The 17952-nt window shown below is 47.6% G+C and overlaps 1 protein-coding gene across 1 annotated transcript in view; it reads right to left on the bottom strand.

Annotated features, from left to right (window-relative positions):
• PALS1 (protein associated with LIN7 1, MAGUK p55 family member) overlaps window positions 1-17952 on the bottom strand; it is a 502940-nt gene that overhangs the window by 42437 nt on the left and 442551 nt on the right. Inside the window, exons 11-12 of the mRNA XM_085627208.1 lie at window positions 16679-16846; window positions 14708-14910 (exon numbers count right to left, since the gene is read on the bottom strand). Of these exons, the coding sequence (XP_085483334.1) occupies window positions 14708-14910; window positions 16679-16846 (371 nt within the window). The remainder of the gene's footprint in view (window positions 1-14707; window positions 14911-16678; window positions 16847-17952) is intronic.

A 17952-nucleotide genomic window follows, 5' to 3' on the forward strand; every position in this document is an offset into this window, starting at 1 on the left:
TAGTTGTAGACAACTGCGTCCCATTTCTGGAGGGATTGAATCAGGGGCCTGAGGTATAAATTAAACAAGAGCGGTGAGAGGGAGGAGCCCTGAGGGACTCCGCAGACCACGGGCGTTTTGGTTGCAGTGTAAGGGCCTAAGCGGACGGCCTGAGTTCTGCCAGTCAGAAAGGACTCAACCCACTTAAGTGCGGAGCCCTGGATGCCCGCTTGCCTGACACGGTGGAGAAGGATGTCATGGTCCACCGTGTCGAATGCGGCGGACAAATCCAGAAGTACAAGGGCTTGAGAGACTCCGGCATCTGCGTTCCTCCTAAGTGTCTCCAAGACTGCCAAGATGACAGCCTCGGTAGAGTGGGCAGGCCTGAAGCCGGCCTGGTTAGGCTCAAGATAGCCAGAAGATTCAATAAAGTTGGAGAGGCAGCAAGTAACATGAGCCTCCAAAAGTTTTGAGAAATAGGGGAGAAGGGAAATGGGACGATAGTTCGACGGTTGTGCAGAATCAGCACCGGGTTTCTTAAGGAGGGGCAAGAGGGTAGCCTCCTTAAAAGGGCTGGGGACAATGCCTCTGTTGAGCGAGCCATTTAGCAGGGGTAAAACACAGTCAGGTAAGCTGAGACAGATACTCCGCAATACAGAGGTTGGACAGCTGTCGTTAGGAGAGCCAGATTTCACACGGATGGCGAGTTCCGCCAATGAGAGTGTGTCCAAGGTAGGGAAGGTAGAAAACGTGAGGGAGTTGTCAGAGGGAAAGTTCGGTGTGAGTGACTGGGGTAGGGAAGGTATAGAGTTTTTAATTTTTTCAATCTTTTCCAAAAAATAGAGATTAAGGGTGTCACAAGCTTCTTGCGTAGGGGTTTGGGCTGGGAGAATTCTGTCGTCGGTAGTGAGTTCGTTCATTACTTTGAACACCTCTTTTGATTTATTTGCTGCGGACGAAATCCTGATAGAGAAGTGTTCTGTTTTTGCTGCAATGATGGCCGATTTATATTCCCTACGTGCAGTCATGTAGGACTGCCTGGCTACGTTGGAATAATCACGTCTCCAGATACGTTCCAGCTGGCGGGTTTTTGTTTTCTGTTGCTTGAGGTCAACAGAAAACCACCTGTGGGAATTGTGATGTCTAGTGGGGGGGAATTTGGTTAGGGGGGCATAAAGGTCGCTGGCTGACTTCAGCCAGGAACCGATGTCGTGTTCTATTCCTTCGATGTTATCAGGGGAGTTGAAAGCTGGCCGAGTGTCAGCCAGGGTTGTGAGAAAGCCCTGAGAGTCGAAAGTACTCCATTTACGCGAGGAGCCGCCGGCCATCAGGGGAGCAAGAGTCCGGCCAGCAATAGTGATGATGGTATTTACTAAGTGGTGATCTGACCAGACACAAGAAGAGATAACTGGCTGGGACAGGGCCAGGTTACAAGTCCAGATCTGATCCAAAATATGGCCCTTAATATGGGTGGATTGGGTGACCTGTTGGGTGAGGTTCAGGCTAGTAAGAGTCTCGAAAAGCTCTAAAGCATGAGGTCCGGCACTGGTGTCATTGAACCAATAATTTAGGTCACCTAGAAGGGCAAAACTGGAATGCTCCGTTAAGAGGTTAGAGAGATGTTCACTCAGAATAGTGGAGAAAGATGGCATAGGGTGTGGAGGCCGGTATAACAGGAGGAAAGTGAAGGCACCGGTACCGGTTTCCACACTGATAAGTAGATTATCTACCTCTGGGAGTGGGAGGGAAAGGGATGAGATGGAGTTCAAACGCTTAGATATAATGGCTGCCACCCCGCCGCCGGGCCGGCCATCGGGGCGGTCGGCATGATGGATATAATAATCAGGGGGGAGGGCGGCCAAGATATCAGGGAGAGACTCAGACGTAAGCCACGTTTCCGTGAGCAGAAGTATATCGGGTCTATTATCCGTCAACAAGATAAAAATATCTTCAGCATGTTTCACTAAGGAACGAGTGTTCAAATAGGACATACTGATAGATGTGACATTTTTAGACGGATTTGCTGTGTTTGTGTATCGACCTGGAGAAGATAGACCAGGGCGCATAAGGCCGGCAGTATGTGCACGACGGCTGGTGGTAGGGGACAGTGGAGGGGCAAAAGGCTGTAATTTTTTAAGCTCGTCGGGCGAGTACATAATGAGGTGACTAGCAAGGTGTGCCCTAGGGCCCGGCCTGGCGCAGACGGGCTTACCTTAGGCGCACCTTCGGCGCGCAGACGGCGCGCCCGCTGCGCTCGTCCACTGCGCGTCCGGGAATATTTTTTGTGTGATGGGTGTATGGGTATGTGGAAATACGCATCCTTCAAATCTAGTGTTGCTAGGAAGTCTCCCTGACTGAGTAACAGTAGAACCTGCTGGAGGGTGAGCAAATGAAAATGCTCTGACAGAATGTATTGGTTGAGAGGTCTCAGGTCTAGTATGGGTCTGAGAGACCCGTCCTTTTTTGGGATCAAGAAGTACAGAGAGTACACCCCTGACCCTCGTTGGTCTACGGGCATTATTTCTATGGCTCCTTTCTGCAGCATACTTAGTACTTCCTGCTGCAATAACGCCAAGTGCTCTGCGGACATAGGACGGTGTCTTGGCGGTATGGTGGGTGGATTGGATGTTAATTCCAGACAATAACCGTACTGGACAATTTCTCTGACCCACCTGTCTGTGGTGATGGATCTCCAGACTGGCAGGAACTGTTGGAGTCTCCCCCCAACCGGTGTTATGTGGTCGGGGTCAGTGACAAGACGTCACTGTTTGTTATTGGCGGAGGGCCTGGTGTTGTTGTGTCCTCGTCCTCTGCCTTTGGTGCTGGATCCACGATATCCACCCCTATTGTTCTTATTATAGGTACTCTGGGTACCCCCTTTATTGTACTGCTGCTGGGACCCCTGACCTCTAGCTGTTCCTCTATTCCCGGGGCGACGAAAGGAGCCACTCCGAAACTGCTGCGACTGTAGAGCCCCCATAGATTTCGCAGTTTCGGTGTCCTTTTTAATCTTTTCTAGGGTAGTGTCAAACTCGGGGCCAAATAAAAAGTCTGGGTTGACTGGTTGATTTAAGATATTATTTTGAATTTCAGGTTTGAAACCTGATATCCTCAGCCATGCATGCCTCCGCAACATCACACTAGTGTTGATGGCCCTTGCAGCAGTGTCCGCTGCATCTAGTGCGCATTTGTAATGAGTTGTCCCTCTCTGATGAGGAGCTCCGCTCCATCTTTGTATTCATCTGGTAGGTGTTCTAGCAGTGTTTCTAGGGCATCGTAGTGTGACCTGTCGTATCTGGCCAGGAGTGCCTGAGTGTTGGCAATGCGCCAGATGTTTGCTGCTTGTGCCGCTATCCTTTTTCCTGATGTTTCTAACACTTTGGACTCCTTGTCCGGAGGAGGAGCATCCCCGGTAGTTTGCGAATATGGGGTCTCCTGGGGCTGGTTTGTATTTTTTTTTCTATTCTCGGGTTCAATACCCTTGCTCTGGTTGTCTCCTTAAAGATGTCCTTAGCATGTTTAAGAACCCCTTTTAACATGGGTAGAGTCTTGACCGTTCTTTCCGATGTGGAGAACGTGTCCATCAAGAAATCCTCCTCCACAGAGTCAGAATGAAGTTCCACTCTGTGATTGGCAGCCGCTCTTTCAATGAGGGCGTTAAAAGCAGCAGTATCTTCAGTGGGAGATGGTTTTACATTATAAAGATTAGTGTCAGGAGCATTTTGTGGGTCTCCTGGGTCAGTAGGGTCTCCCCATGCCTGATCCCGGTCTTGCTGTTGGTCATCAGGGTCAGTATCCACAGGATAAGTGGTATCCTCAGTATAGCCCTCTCCTGCATCCGCCTCCGAGTGTGAGGGAGAAAAGGATGGTGGGTCCTGATCATATGTGTGGTAATGTTCTACAAGCACGGGTGTCGAACCTGACGCCATTTTCCTTTTGAGTGGAATTTTGTATGATTCCAAAGGCTTTTCTGTAACAATTCTCCGCTTGCGGAACAACAGTCTACCAGTGTCGACGTCGATAAACTGGTCCTGTGAGTCTTCGACATCAGTTCTTTCCGTGGACACCGTTCTCGGTTGTTCGATACTTTTCCGAAGTTCGAACATCTTAGGTGCCCCCGGTGGTGGCAATCCAAACTTGATCGGTGCCGGCGCCGAGTGAGTCTTGGCGGCCTTGTTCGGTTCGGGACCCGTTGTCGGTCCGAGAGTGACCCGGTCCCTGATGCGCTTCAGGGACTCCGACACCTGTTGTAACGTGAATGCCGACGGTGCTTTCGATCCGACAGGCTGTTTGGAGGCAGGCCTCGACGCAGTCTCCGGTGTCTTGCCAACCTTCGGTGTTTCGGTCCGAATTTTGGGATCGACGCCTTGTCGATCCGGAATTTGGCAGTCTGAGCACTCCTCGGGGTTGATGTAGTCGGATCGACCACCTTGACCTTGGTCGGTGGTGCCCCAACCTTCGGTGCCATAGGCCTCTGCGTCTTCTCGGGACCGAGGGCCTTTTTCTGTTTCTCGGTGCCGAGGTCCCTTTGTGGTTTCTCGGTACCGAAGTCTTTCTTCGTTTGTTCGGCTCCGATGGCCTTCTTATGTGTCGACAGAATTGAAGGTTTCGACGCCTTCGATCCGACGTGAACCAGTTGCACTTTCGGTTTTGATTTGACCGGGGCAGGTTTTGATTTCGATTTCATGGAATCGATTCCAGTCTTTTTCGATAATTCTGGGTCTTTTGAAATGTTCGAAGCTGGGGCTTCAGGCGGGGCCGTAGAACGATCCGACCGATCTTGGGTACGGCCCGCAGGCGATCCCTCGACCTGAGCCTTATCAAGACTATCTCTCACGGCCTCCACATCGACGGATTGGCCTAGCTCCTCGCCTGAGCTATCTTCCTCGGCCCCAAGGGCCTCATCGTCGTCTCTTACCTCGTCTATGACGTCTTCGTCCTCGAGGATCTCCTCATCATCGTCGTCATATTGGGATTCCTGCTCCGAAGCAGGGCCCGAGTCTACCTCTTCGACGCTCTCGACTTCTTCATCCTCGGTGCCGAATATGTTAACCGGGTTAGGCGCCGATTGTTTGGCCTCCAATCTAGCCGCTCGTCTATTCCGAAGGGTCTTCTTTGACCGGAACCGGGCGCAGGCCATACACCTGGACTCATCATGATCCGGTGATAAACATTAGTTGCACACCGCATGGACATCTATGTGTGGATATTTAGCGTGACATAGAGGACATCTCTTGAAGGGAGTCCTCGCTTCCATCTTCGAACGTCGATCGCTGTTCGGACCGAAACTCGGTCCGAGAAGGGTGAATAAGTTTGAGAACAAGACTAAGAAGTTACCGATACCGAACGCAAACAATACCGTCGATACCTAAAGGCAGTTGGCCTTAAATAAAGTTTTCCTAACTTGAGCTAAGATAAGCACATCCGAACCCAATGGCGGAAAAAAACAATCTGAGGATGGAGAGGATGCCCATGCGCACTGTAGTCCAGGGGAGGAGCCACCTATCTCGTGATACTTCGAAGACTCTTCCAGGACAACAATGTGCAATCATCCGGACCCAACACTAGGCGGCGATCTATGCACAGATATGAATTCAGCAGCCAACATGCCTCGAACACTGGTAATTCTACAGATTGGTTTAGGTGAAAAGGGGAAATGACTTTAGGAAGGAATTTTGGGTTGGTACGGAGAACAACCTTGTTCTGGAGCATTTGAAGAAAAGGTTCTTGTATGGTAAGTGCTTGTATCTCACTGACCCTTCTAAGGGAAGTGATGGCTACAAGGAAAGCTGTTTTCCATGTGAGAAATTGCAGTTCGCATTTATGCAAAGGTTCGAAGGGAGGCCCCATTAGCCTTGTGAGAACGATATTTAAGTTCCACACAGGTGAGGGTGGTACTCTGGGGGGAATTATTCTTTTTAGGCCTTCCATGAAGGCTTTAATGGCAGGTACTCTGAAAAGTGATAGGTGCTGCCTGTTTTGTAGGTAAGCTGCAATTGCTGCGAGGTGTAGCCGAATGGAGGTATATGCTAGATTACACCTTTGTAAGTGGAGTAAGTAGCACATGATGTGTTGTATAGACACGTCTAGAGGATTGATTGTGTTGTTATGGTAATAAACAACAAATCTTTTCCAATTGGCAGCGTAGCAGGCTCTAGTGGTAGGGCGTCTAGCTTCTCTGATGACGTTCATACAGTCAGGGGGAAGGTTTAGGTATGCGAATTCTAGGATTTCAGGAGCCAGATCGCAAGGTTGAGCTGAGCTGGGTCCGGGTGCCTGATCTCTCCATGGTTCTGGGCTAGGAGGCATGGTGAGAGGTGTAGCTTTTGGTGTGGTACTACCGAGAGTTCCAGCAGCGTGGTGTACCACGGTTGTCTGGCCCATGTTGGAGCTACTAGGATCAGCGTGAGGGAATGCTGTTGTAGCTTTCGCACCACTAATGGAATGAGTGGGCGAGGTGGAAAAGCATAAGCAAACTTGCCTGACCAGTTCATCCATATTGCATTTCCTTTGGACAATGGGTGTGGGTATCTGGCGGCGAAGCTTGGGCATTTTTTGTTTTCGTGGGTGGCGAATAGGTCTATCTGTGGATGCCCCCACGTTTGAAATGACGGATGAAGAACCTGCGGGTGAAGTTTCCACTCGTGGATCTGTTGCGTCTGTCTGCTAAGCAGATCTGCCATGGTGTTTTGGACTCCTGGGACATGTTGGGCTAGGAGAAAGATTTTGTGTGGAATTGCCCTTCTCCATATGCTCTGTGCTAATTGAGAGTGCTGTGGAGAGTGTGTGCTGCCTTGTTTTTTATGTAATACATTGCCGTCATGTGGTCTGTGCGAATGAGGACTGCCTTGCCTGAAATCTGTGGCTGGAAAGATTTTAGGGCTAGAAAGATTGCTAGTAACTCCAGATGGTTGATATGGAGTAACTTTTGTTGCGGCCTCCATGTGCCCTGCACTGTGAGGTGTAATAGATGAGCTCCCCAGCCGGAGAGCGATGCGTCTGTTGATAGTATTATTTGTGGAACCGGGTCCAGGAACGGTCGACCTTTGGAAAGGTTTGTGGTGTTCCACCACTGCAGAGAGCGATGGGTACGACCGCCAACCAAAACCAGATCTGTTAATTGACCCTGGGCCTGGTTCCATTGGCGTGCTAAGCACTCTTGGAGAGGACGCATCTGGAGTCTTGCGTGAGGCACTATGAAAATGCAAGAGGCCATCATCCCTATCAGTTGCATAAACACTCTTGCTGGAAGGGAGTGTTGAAGTATGAATCTTTGTCGCAAAGCCTGAATGCTTGCAATCTTGGCCGGATTGGGGTAGGCTATTGCTTTTGAGGTGTCTATGGAGGCACCGAGCTATTGTTTTATGTGGGATGGTGTTAGCTGGGACTTTTGGTGGTTCACCGTGAAGCCTAGTTGGTGAAGTAGTTGGATTGTAGTGGCGGTGTGGTGTACACATTGGTTGTACGACGTTGCTTTTATCAGCCAGTCGTCCAAGTATGGGAAGACGTGAATGTGCTGTCTTCTGAGGTGTGCCGCCACAACCGCTAGGCACTTGGTGAATACCCGTGGTGCTGTTGTGACTCCGAATGGGAGCACCTTGAACTGGTAGTGTTGCCCGTCCACTACGAATCTTAGGTACTTTCTGTGAGCATGGTGTACTGGAATGTGGAAGTATGCGTCTTTCAAGTCCAGTGTGGTGAGGAAGTCGTTCTGGGAGAGGAGCGGAAGCACCTGCTGAAGCGTTACCATGTCAAAATGGTCTGAATGTATGTATGTGTTTAGGGGCCGGAGATCTAGAATAGGTCGTAGAGTCTCGTCCCTTTTTGTTATTAGAAAATATAGGGAGTAGACCCCTAAATTTTGCTGATTGACGGGAACTTGTTCTATTGCATGTTGTTGTAGGAGGGAGATTGCCTCCTGCTTTAGTAATGTGGAATGTTCTTGTGACATTGGTCGTTGCCTGGGTGGAATGTTTTGGGGGGTAGATGTTAATTCCAGGCAGTATCCTGATCGAATAATTTGAGTCACCCATTTGTCAGAGGTGATGGTCTCCCAGACATGAAGGATATTTTGAAGTCTGCCCCCGACCGGAGTGGGATGGTCTGGAGGGAGCGGGGGGGAAGTCATTGGGTAGGCGGTGTGGCAGAGCGGGCGGTATTTGTTTTGCCTCTGCCTTTATTATTGTTGCCCCTATAGCCGCCTCTTTGATAGCCCCTTGTGAAGGTGGACTGAGTAGGGGATTTGTAGGAAGTGGACGCGTTATCCGAGGAGTCGCCTCTAGATGTACTCCGAAAGGAAGAGCGGCGAAAAGAGCGCCTAGGAGGGTGTGACTACAGGGCTCCCATGGACTATCGGTGTCCTTCATTTTTTCGAGGACCTCATCTACCTTTGGGCCGAAAAGGTGTTCCTGGTCAAAGGGATGATTAAGGATGGAGGCTTGTACCACTGGTTTAAATCCTGATATTCTTAGCCAAGCATGGCGACAGAGAAGGACGCTAGTATTAATGGCCCTGGAGGCCGTGTCTGCTGCATCTAAGGCACAGCGTATAGAGGGGTTAGTGATTGTCTTACCCTCTTGAATTAATTCATTGGCCCTAGTCTTATATCTTTCAGGGAGGTGGTGCATTATGCTTTCCAATTCATCATAATGTGCCCTATCGTATATGGCCAATAGCGCTTGGGTGTTGGCGATACGCCATATATTGGCTGAATGTGACGCAGTGCGCTTTCCTGATGCGTCCAGTAGCTTTGACTCTTTGTCAGGTGGTGGTGCTTCGCCTGACGCCTGGGAATTCGTTATTTTTCGTGCAGTAGAAACCACTAGAGAATCTAGTGGCGCTGGCCCTTTGATATATGCGGGATCTGTGGGGGCAGCTTTGTATTTCTTTTCTATGCGTGGATTAATGACCGTGGCCCTGACTGGGTCTTTAAAAACCTCTGGCGCATGCTTTACCACCCCCTTAAGCATAGGTAGTATGGAGGTAGACCTATGTGTGGTATCAAATGTGTCGAGGAGGAAATCCTCCTCCACTGGGTCAGTGTGCAACTCTACCCGGTGATAGTGTGCCGCCCTTTGAAGTAGATGGTGGAAACCTAATGAGTTTTCTGGTGGAGATGGCCTGGAAGGGTAAAGGTCATCTTGTGGGACGTCGAGAATATCTGGGTTATTGTAGTCGTCCCACGGGTCTGGGGATCCTGTAGGGGTGGGGTCTTGGGGCACATCCCCTGTATCGTGATATGGGTCCCCCTGATCATCATCGTCTGGAGACGAGGGTCGGAGAGCGATGAGGTGGGGGTGGAGAAGGCGGAGGGGGCGAAGGTGGAGAGGGTGGAGGAGGTGGGGAAGGTATTCTGAAAGGGGAGGTAGCAGAGTCCTTCCTCTTTGGAGGTGGAGGCGGAGCCGGTTTGTCCAAATGTCTCTTTTTGGAAGAGTGCCAAATGTCCAGTTTTTGGGTCCCTGGTAAGAGTTTTTTGTAAGGGATCCGGTGTAAATAGTTCCTGTGACAGTGTTTGGTCCGTCGGCGCTGAAGTCTTCGGGGCCGATGACTTCTTAGGCTTATCCGTGCCAGTTTGCTTAGCACTGGGCTTGGGAACCTCCGATTTCTTGGTCGGCGCCGAGGTGGGCTTCGGCTTGGAAGTGTCGGTGCCGAGGGCCTTATGGGGTTTGGTCAGTACCGAAGATGGCGTCGGTACGGAAGCGCTGGGTTTCGACCCAAGGGCTTCGGTGTGGAGCTCGGTGTCGAGGTAGAGGCCGGTTTCTCTTTCGGTGCCGAAGTGTGTTTCTCGGCACCGCTGGCAGGCTGGCTCGAGCCCGAGCCGCCGGAAGGCTTATTTGGCTTCTTCACCGGGCACGAAGGTGGGGTGTGTGAAGCAGTGTCTCTGGTCTTGCCTAGGCCCGGAGGCGAAGGCGTGACCGGAGCCTTTTTGGGTGTTGGCGCGGGTGTGGGCGGGGGGTATAGTACTCACGACCCTCTGCGCTGGAGTGATGTCCTCCACATCTGAGTCGTCGGCCTCGGAAGCACTGACGAGGTCCTCTTCGGTCCGCTGCTGTCCCGGATCTTCGATGTCGTCTCCGAAGATATCGACTGGAACGGAGGTCGAGGAGTGTGCCATGTTTCGTCTGGCTCTTCGGTCCCTAATAGTCTTTTTCAATCTGAAAGACTTACAGGCCGGACAGTCTCGAGCCTCGTGTTCAGGGGAGAGGCAGAGGTTGCATACCTCATGAAGATCGGTGTGGGAGAATTTGGACCCACATCGAGGGCACTTCTTGAATGGAGTTCTTTCCATCAGCCGGGACCGGAGCTTGGGTAGGCCCGAAGGCCGCCGTCGACGACTGGAACCGAAGATTTGTCGATGAGAAGGTGCGTTGATTGAGGAGATCGCGATCGAAACAATACCGCGAGGTGAGGATTCTGCTTCGATCGTCGAACTGGAAATGTTCGGGACCGGAGCGCGAAGATTACATCCGAGCCCGATGGCGGAAAAAACAATCTGAGGATGGAGCCGAAGCCCATGCGCAATACGATCCAAAGGAGGAGTCACCGACCTCGCTACTTCCAAAGACTTTCCAAGAGGAAAAACAAACTGCAAACATCCGGCCCAACACCAGATGGCGATCTATGCAAAAGTGTGTAATCTGCAGCTCATATGCCTCGAACCTAATATATACCTGTGAGGTGGACAAGAAGGAAAGTATTCAATAGACGACACTCAATAGAACCGCTGATAATACATGTTTATCTGCCATTGCATCTACTAAAGAGTCACGAGATACCCATGAGATCCAGACTGCCAATGACACAGCATGGTCTCTAAAGGACCACCAAAACACTTATTTGCATATGACCTGTTAGAAGGGCGCTCTCCGGGGAGTCAGAGGGTGTCGGACTGACCACCCCGAGAGCCACCGTTCCGTAGGAAAGCAGCCGAGCGCAGCTGAGAAGCCTCCTGGGCGAGGTCCTTCCCCTATGATCGTACCAGCCAAGCACCCCCCACCACCACAAAGGGACACAACAAGGGTATCAATTCTCACAAGTCTTTATCGGTAGTAAAAGGCAGGTTTCTGCGGCAATATTTACAGGCGGATCGAGGGATCCCAAAGAGTCTCGGGGTCGTTCAGGGACGGGGTAGCGGGACAGTCTCAGTACCAGCCTGGTACGGGAACACCCTGCGCTCAGCTCTCAATCCTCGAGCTAGGGGGGTTCCGGGAGCCGTGACGTCGTCCGCAGGGCTCGGAGGGTTGCCTCGATGAGGTCGAGCCGCGACGAGGTCAGCAGGGCTCCAATGGTTACTTGAGCGAGGTCGAGCCGCGACGAGGTCAGCAGGGCTCCGATGGTTACTTCTTCGAGGTCGAGCCGCGACGAGGTCAGCAGGGCTCCGATGGTTACTTCTCCGAGGTCGAGCCGCGACGAGGTCAGCAGGGCTCCGATGGTTCCGTGAGGGTCTTCTTCTCAGCAAGGGGGAGCCGCGACGCAGTCAGCAGGGCTCGAGTTCCAAGTTCCAGGCAATGAGTCTCTCTCCGTAGGGTCAGCCGCGATCCGATCAGCAGGGCTCTCGACTCCAGGATACAACTGCCATCCTGGTTTTGGGCTGCCCCAGATATAGGTCTGGAGCCCTTTGATGTCCGGACCCTCGCGCCTGGGGAGGTCGGAGGGGCCGGGAGCAGAGCGTCCAGACACCCAGCGGGGGGGTGGAGCCAGCGCCCAGGGAGGCCGGAGGGCGATCGCAACCAGGCGTCGGGGGACGGCTGGAGACCCCATCGGAACTCTCCTCCTCCGGAATCTGTGGAGTGGCCACTCGACCCCCTTCGGTCAGGTCTTGGCGCCTTGAGGTCAGGGCTTCGCGGGGGCCGGGGGCGGTTCGCGTCGCGACAGCTGGAGGGTAGCGGGGTACAATCCAGGGGGACCCCGAAGGGTTCGGGTAGCCTCCGTTTAGTCTGGTAGGAGGGTTCGGGACCACGCCACGAGGCCGGGTCCAACATGACCTTTGTATCACGTATACTCTATACAAACCTTAAACAGACTACAAACCGTCTAGCCATAACCAACAGCCGTTCCTGGCTGATCTACAGTCAACTAAAGATTGAATAGATATACTGAGGCAAAATGTCTCATGCATAACAACGTGCATTCAACTACCTTCTACTACATTCTGCTAAAAGAATATTTGAGGCAACAGGTTGATGAGTCTTAGATCCACTTGGAGTGAACTTTGTTTCCATATTCACTGCAATCGTCTACTCAGCTGCCTTGTGAACACTGCTTAGTGAGTATATAACCTATACCAGAGTAATCTGTGGCACCACTTTATAATAGGGATGTGGAAGCATGCATCCATAAAATGGAGTTAACTATTTAGATCCCTTCCTGTAGAAAGGTACAACTGCTGCAAGGGAGACCACTATAAGAGTGTTCAGGATTTAAATAAGGGGCTTATGTATGCCCTTAAACATTTCTGAACCAGAATATACCATGAACAGTTCTGGCTTCTCTCCGATGCTGGTATGTAATCCAGTGTGGGATGTTTAGGAGCAGGCGTAGAGGTGACAATCCGATTACAATGGTACTTTCATCTTATAAGCGTACGGCAAGTCAAGGCCACCCCAAGTTGTCAACCTTGGAAGAGTGACAGGTGGTTATTATGCGAAGATGTCTTTGACCAGTTTCTTACAGTTGTGTTTTAAAGGATTCCCAAAGTAGGATTCCTAAAGCAATACATCAGGTTTAGGAAGAAGATGTTAAATTCACCTCTATACAATAGCTGCCCTAAAAGTAAGAATGTTGAAATCAGCAATAGGGACAAACTAGTGGGAAAAAAACAAGAGTCACGTAAGAACCATGTCCACTGAGGAAATAGTGAAGCTGGAAACTTCGGTGAGTAGGCATGACAACACTAATAATAGATGATATGTTTAATGAAGTTATATTGCACATAAAAATGCATTCAAAGGGAAAACGTTTTAAACAACAAATGTTTTTATAATAAGGGGAATGACAGTCGGTCAGAACCAACTGTGCAGTAAGACCTAAACTACAATATCTAGAAAACTCTAAAAAATAAATCGCAATTTGGCAATAGAGCCTGGGGCATGAGAGAGAGTTTATGATGGGCTGCTTACCAAAATATTACAAGGTAGTTGTATTTTCTCTAGCTTTAGTTTACTGTCTGAGTAGTATTGAATAATAACTAAAGACAAAAGGTTGACTGCAATAAAAGATTAAACCAGTCCGCAGATGTTAGGTAAAACACATGGACTGGAGAACATTAGCATGTGGCGTCTACGGAGTTACTTAATTATTTCACTTGCACACTGCATGTGTTTTCTAGATGGACACTACCTATGTGCATACTGGTATATACTCAAAGATTAAAACTAGTAAACAATCAGAGGCTATACCTCCCTTTGAAAATGCTCAAATGTGCCGATATTTAGTGCTAAGTTGTTTAAGGCAACAGTAGCCATCACAGAACATAACCTAACTGAGAAACAACACATAAAGGGCAAGATATAAACAAACTCCCCAAACAAGACCAATTACAGGCAAAGATTATTATCCAGGCAGAAGGAAGTCATTCATGAGATAATTAAACCTCACAAAAACACATTAGTATGAACTTTGATAAAATAAAAGTCCATAGAACCACAATCTAAATACACACTAGCGACTTTTAAATCAGGAATATGCAACAATGTTTGAACCATATTCTTACAGAGGTATCATAGTATGATGCTCCATTAGGTTGCTGTATCAATAGTTTGGTTCTATTGTGCACAGAGAGTACATCAGCAATGCACTTCAACCTTGTGTCATGTGGTAAGATTTAACATCCTATATTCTAGTGAGTAGATATGAAGCACCATGTAAAACGCATGCCTTTTGCAGGGCCAAGCGTGGTGTTGTGCACGGACATGGTGCAGCAGTGTCTCTGCATGGATGAAATGTGGGAAAGATGCAAGCACCCTGCCAAGCTCAAATAACCCTTCACACTTGGGAGAGAGAAGGTATTCACTTTTTCAGTTTGAAATAACTACTTACTTTTTGTACAGTGATTTATTCAACACCTCTGTCAATTCAAAGTACTTTAAATAACAGATTTTATTGTTACCCAGTCATGGTACTCAATTTACCGACCTTCGGGAGGAGGGATGGCTGAGTCGTGCATGGCTGGATTCTAATTCATGACCTGTTAATCACCACTTTGTTGCAACAGTGAACAACATTGACGAGAGGAGCAGTTACCACCTAACACGGTTGTAAAAGGACAACAGCAGTGCTTGCAGCAATAACAGACTGCAAGAGCTTCAGAAAACCTACAGAAGTCAATGCTACCACATCTTAATATAGATGATAATCCTCAAAACCACGACCAAGGACCATGTAATCACTGATTACAAGTACATCAGTAATTCAGAAGTTTGAAAGCTAAGCACTGAATGGCTGAGGGTAGTTTTGGTGTAAGATCACAAACTTAATTTCAGAATCATAATTCAGTGCTACAAACAAGCTTCTGTATGTGTTTTCCTAGACTTACCTTTAACACAGGAAAACAGCCATCCAATAAAACACAATCACACCAGAGTCAGCTCACGGTTAGAGTTATATAGTGAGTTATGTAACAGACAGTGTAACACAAGGCTTTCCAAATGCAATTTCTAGAAAGCATGACGCTGACTTAATTAATGCACTTGTAAATACGCTTTGCTGGTAAGGATCACTGTTCCTTTACCTGTGTGTGAAGGTTTAAAATGCAAATCTTGCTGGAATTTATGACCTGCCGCACAGAATCGATGCTGGTTCCATAGAGGTTCTTTTCGAACTCGCCATACTCGATAAACTTGCCTGCTGCTATGTCGGCCTCGAAAGTTTGCCGCGACAGAAAGTGGTAATCTCTGCCAGCTACTTCATTGTCACGACGATTCCGAGAAGTATCTAAAAAGATGGGATAACAAAACATAGGTGTTGATTCTGGCAGTCTTTGCAGATATGTACCAAAGATGCAGGAGAAAAGCAAGAAAAGTGCTAAAGGTGCTCTTATTCATGTTGCACCTTATTTGCCTAAGCGCCAGCTTACAACAGTAAACAATTTGAAGATAAATCAGTTTTGGCTAACACTTCTAATACCCCACCAGGAACTACTTATTGTGAAATGAACACACAGCCAATAAAACAATCAACGGATTCTCCGGTTGCAATCTTTATGAGGAAAATCCATGTGATGTTCACTCATATTTCCATTTTTAGAAATGCAAAATTCTGCAACATGATACACTTTTTTATAATTCTTAGTTTCATGAAGTCCATGACAAAATGTATGTCCAACCTCTGTTTAGCGGACTGAAAAAAAACTGTTCTAGTTTCCCACTTTCAAACAAATCTTGGCAGCTCCCACTTGGAGTATAATTCACACAGTCAGTAATGTGCAATGAATCCGTGCAAAATAACTATTATAATAAAAAACATTATTCATTTTAACTCCAGATGTTTAAAATCTTCTGAAGGGACTTCTAAAAGGATTGGCTATTTAAGAAAAACAAGCAATCGATGTCTGATTCAATTATTTATGATTTATTTTTGGGGGAAATTGGAGAGTCATAAAAATATACATTTTCTTTCATGTATGTGGTAATATTTATGTAGCGTGAACCCAGTTGGTGAGCAATGGAACACTGAACACTTGTTGGGAGCCCCAAAGTAGGTTTTGAGATTGTTGATAAAGCAATGATAGATTTGTATTGTGTAGGGGGAGTGGTATTATTGGATTTAATTTTCTCAGTAATGCACTAATTGCCAATACTTAGCAACACACCTATATAATGACCTAGCAGGCATGAATATATTTTAACTATATTTTGTTTGCTAAAATATGGTACTTCAAACGTCGTAAGAGCTCTTTGATCCCAGAAAAAGTGGAACCCGATAACTATGACTCTCAGCAATTTCCAACAAAAAGATGTTCTCCTCATCATATCTTAAATGACGGATTGTTGCATCAAAAACAATTCAAATGTGCAAACATGCTTAGCTTTCATTTAGGACCCCATGGAATCAGAGTTGCTGCAATATGATGAACACAAACAATGCTGGCACCGGTCAGGAAGTGAACATTTAAGTGTTCTTACCCATTGAAAGCAGACAGACATAGCACCTATGAGAACTTCCCTCAGGGGACATGAAGGCAGAATGTAACAAACTGCATATCGCTGCATCTTCCATGAATACATGTGTACATCATACAAATGATCTTGCTTTACCATTCGATAATACGGAATTTATGTGTTGTTCTATGAAAATGTTCATGAATATTTCCATGTCTAGAATGCCTGTTTCATGCCTGGGCCAATTATGCAGGCAGGATTTGAAGTACTCCGTGTAACTATAAAAACATGGCCTGAAATGAAGTGTGAAGGGTCAATATCAAATGTATGTTCACACACCAATGTCATATGTATGGCATAAATGTTTTAAATTACATTTATGCCACGCATGTGACATAAGCCTAGACACATAGTGCTCCTTTTTAGAAACCCTACTGGGTTGCAGTTTTTCACCTTTGTTTGGCACCTACTGACTCCAATTGTTTATCTTCTATGTACAGTTCTGCTCCTCATTGGAGTAGGCACAGATGTTCGCTAATACACAACTGACCAATAAAGTGTGCAAGGGTAATCCGGTGATAAAGGAAAATGAAAGTACTTACGGGGAACTGCTTGTGCAAATCGATCAGCTTCATTGTTCAGTAGTCTTTGTCGCAACTCAGCCTGGCCGCAATTCTGTGGTCCAATCAAAATAATTGGCCTTTTCCGTATTGCTGGCTGATGGTAAAGTGACATTTCTTCATAGGTCAAAATTTCCTCATTGTCGTAATCTAAAAAAAAAAAAATCATAAATTATGTTAAACTGCATGTATGAATGCATGTGTTATTCTAGAGTACAAACATAGCCAAAAGGCAAGGGAACATTGTACAGGGTCTCAGAGATGGGTGTAAAGTCAACGAGTGAAAGTAAAGACAGCTGGTATGTGGACTGTTTATGATGTACTGTGATGTAAATACAGAGGGTAAATACCTACTGACAGTGCCAAAAATCAAACAAACGAGAAGTGGAGGTCGCTTGTTTTCTTATAATGCTGCCAAAAATTGGAATCTCATTCCCGTTCACATCCGCTCTCAACCTAACCACCATCACTTCCGCAAACAGTTAAAAACCTTCCTATTCCCTTGATATGTTGTGAATCTGGTTTAGCGTATTCCTTAGCGCTGGGATGCCCTTGGGTAACCAGGCACTTTACAAGTGCTTCCTCATTCATTCATGTAATGTTCTTTAACGAGGTATGTCTTCAACCCTCTCCTAAACTAGGGAAGCACTGGTACGGTTCTAATGCATTCTTGATCCTGGGTGCATAGATGTAAAAGGCCTGCAGCATTTTCTTTTCTTTTTTTCTCTTTCTTTTCTTAGTCTGCAGTCTGATAATGTTCTATCTGTGAACCACCAGAGATGGTTAGCTTGCCTGCAAGATAAGCTGGTGCGGGTTGTGATGGCTTTCTTAATGATGAAGCTGGTTTTAAAGCGGGGCAGGGCCACCAGGGGGAGACAATAGACTTATCAGGATGGGGGTGATGTAATCATATTTCTTCAGGCCCTACATGAGACCTGCTGTACGAGGCCCTTAAAAGGAACTAGTGTGGGAGGACATTGAGAAGGGCGTTACCACCTTCCATATGTATTAGTATACAAGGCCTTGCACAGCAGTTCTGAAGCTTTTTCTGGAAGAAATGGTTGCACTTTCTTTAGAAGAAAGCTGGTAAGAGGTCGCCTTTTATTTTTTAACACTGTGTTGCTTCAGCCCGGGGTGCGTGTGGTGTCAAGGGTGAATGCAAGAGACTTGGCATTCATTGAGAGTTTGGTCTTGAAGCCGTCAAGGTTCATTCACTTTTGCACTTTTAAAAATTGTTTCAAAACCGAACATTATGC

The sequence above is a fragment of the Triturus cristatus genome, chromosome 9 (assembly GCF_964204655.1).
Source record: "Triturus cristatus chromosome 9, aTriCri1.1, whole genome shotgun sequence".
In the NCBI taxonomy this organism is placed as follows: domain Eukaryota; kingdom Metazoa; phylum Chordata; class Amphibia; order Caudata; family Salamandridae; genus Triturus; species Triturus cristatus.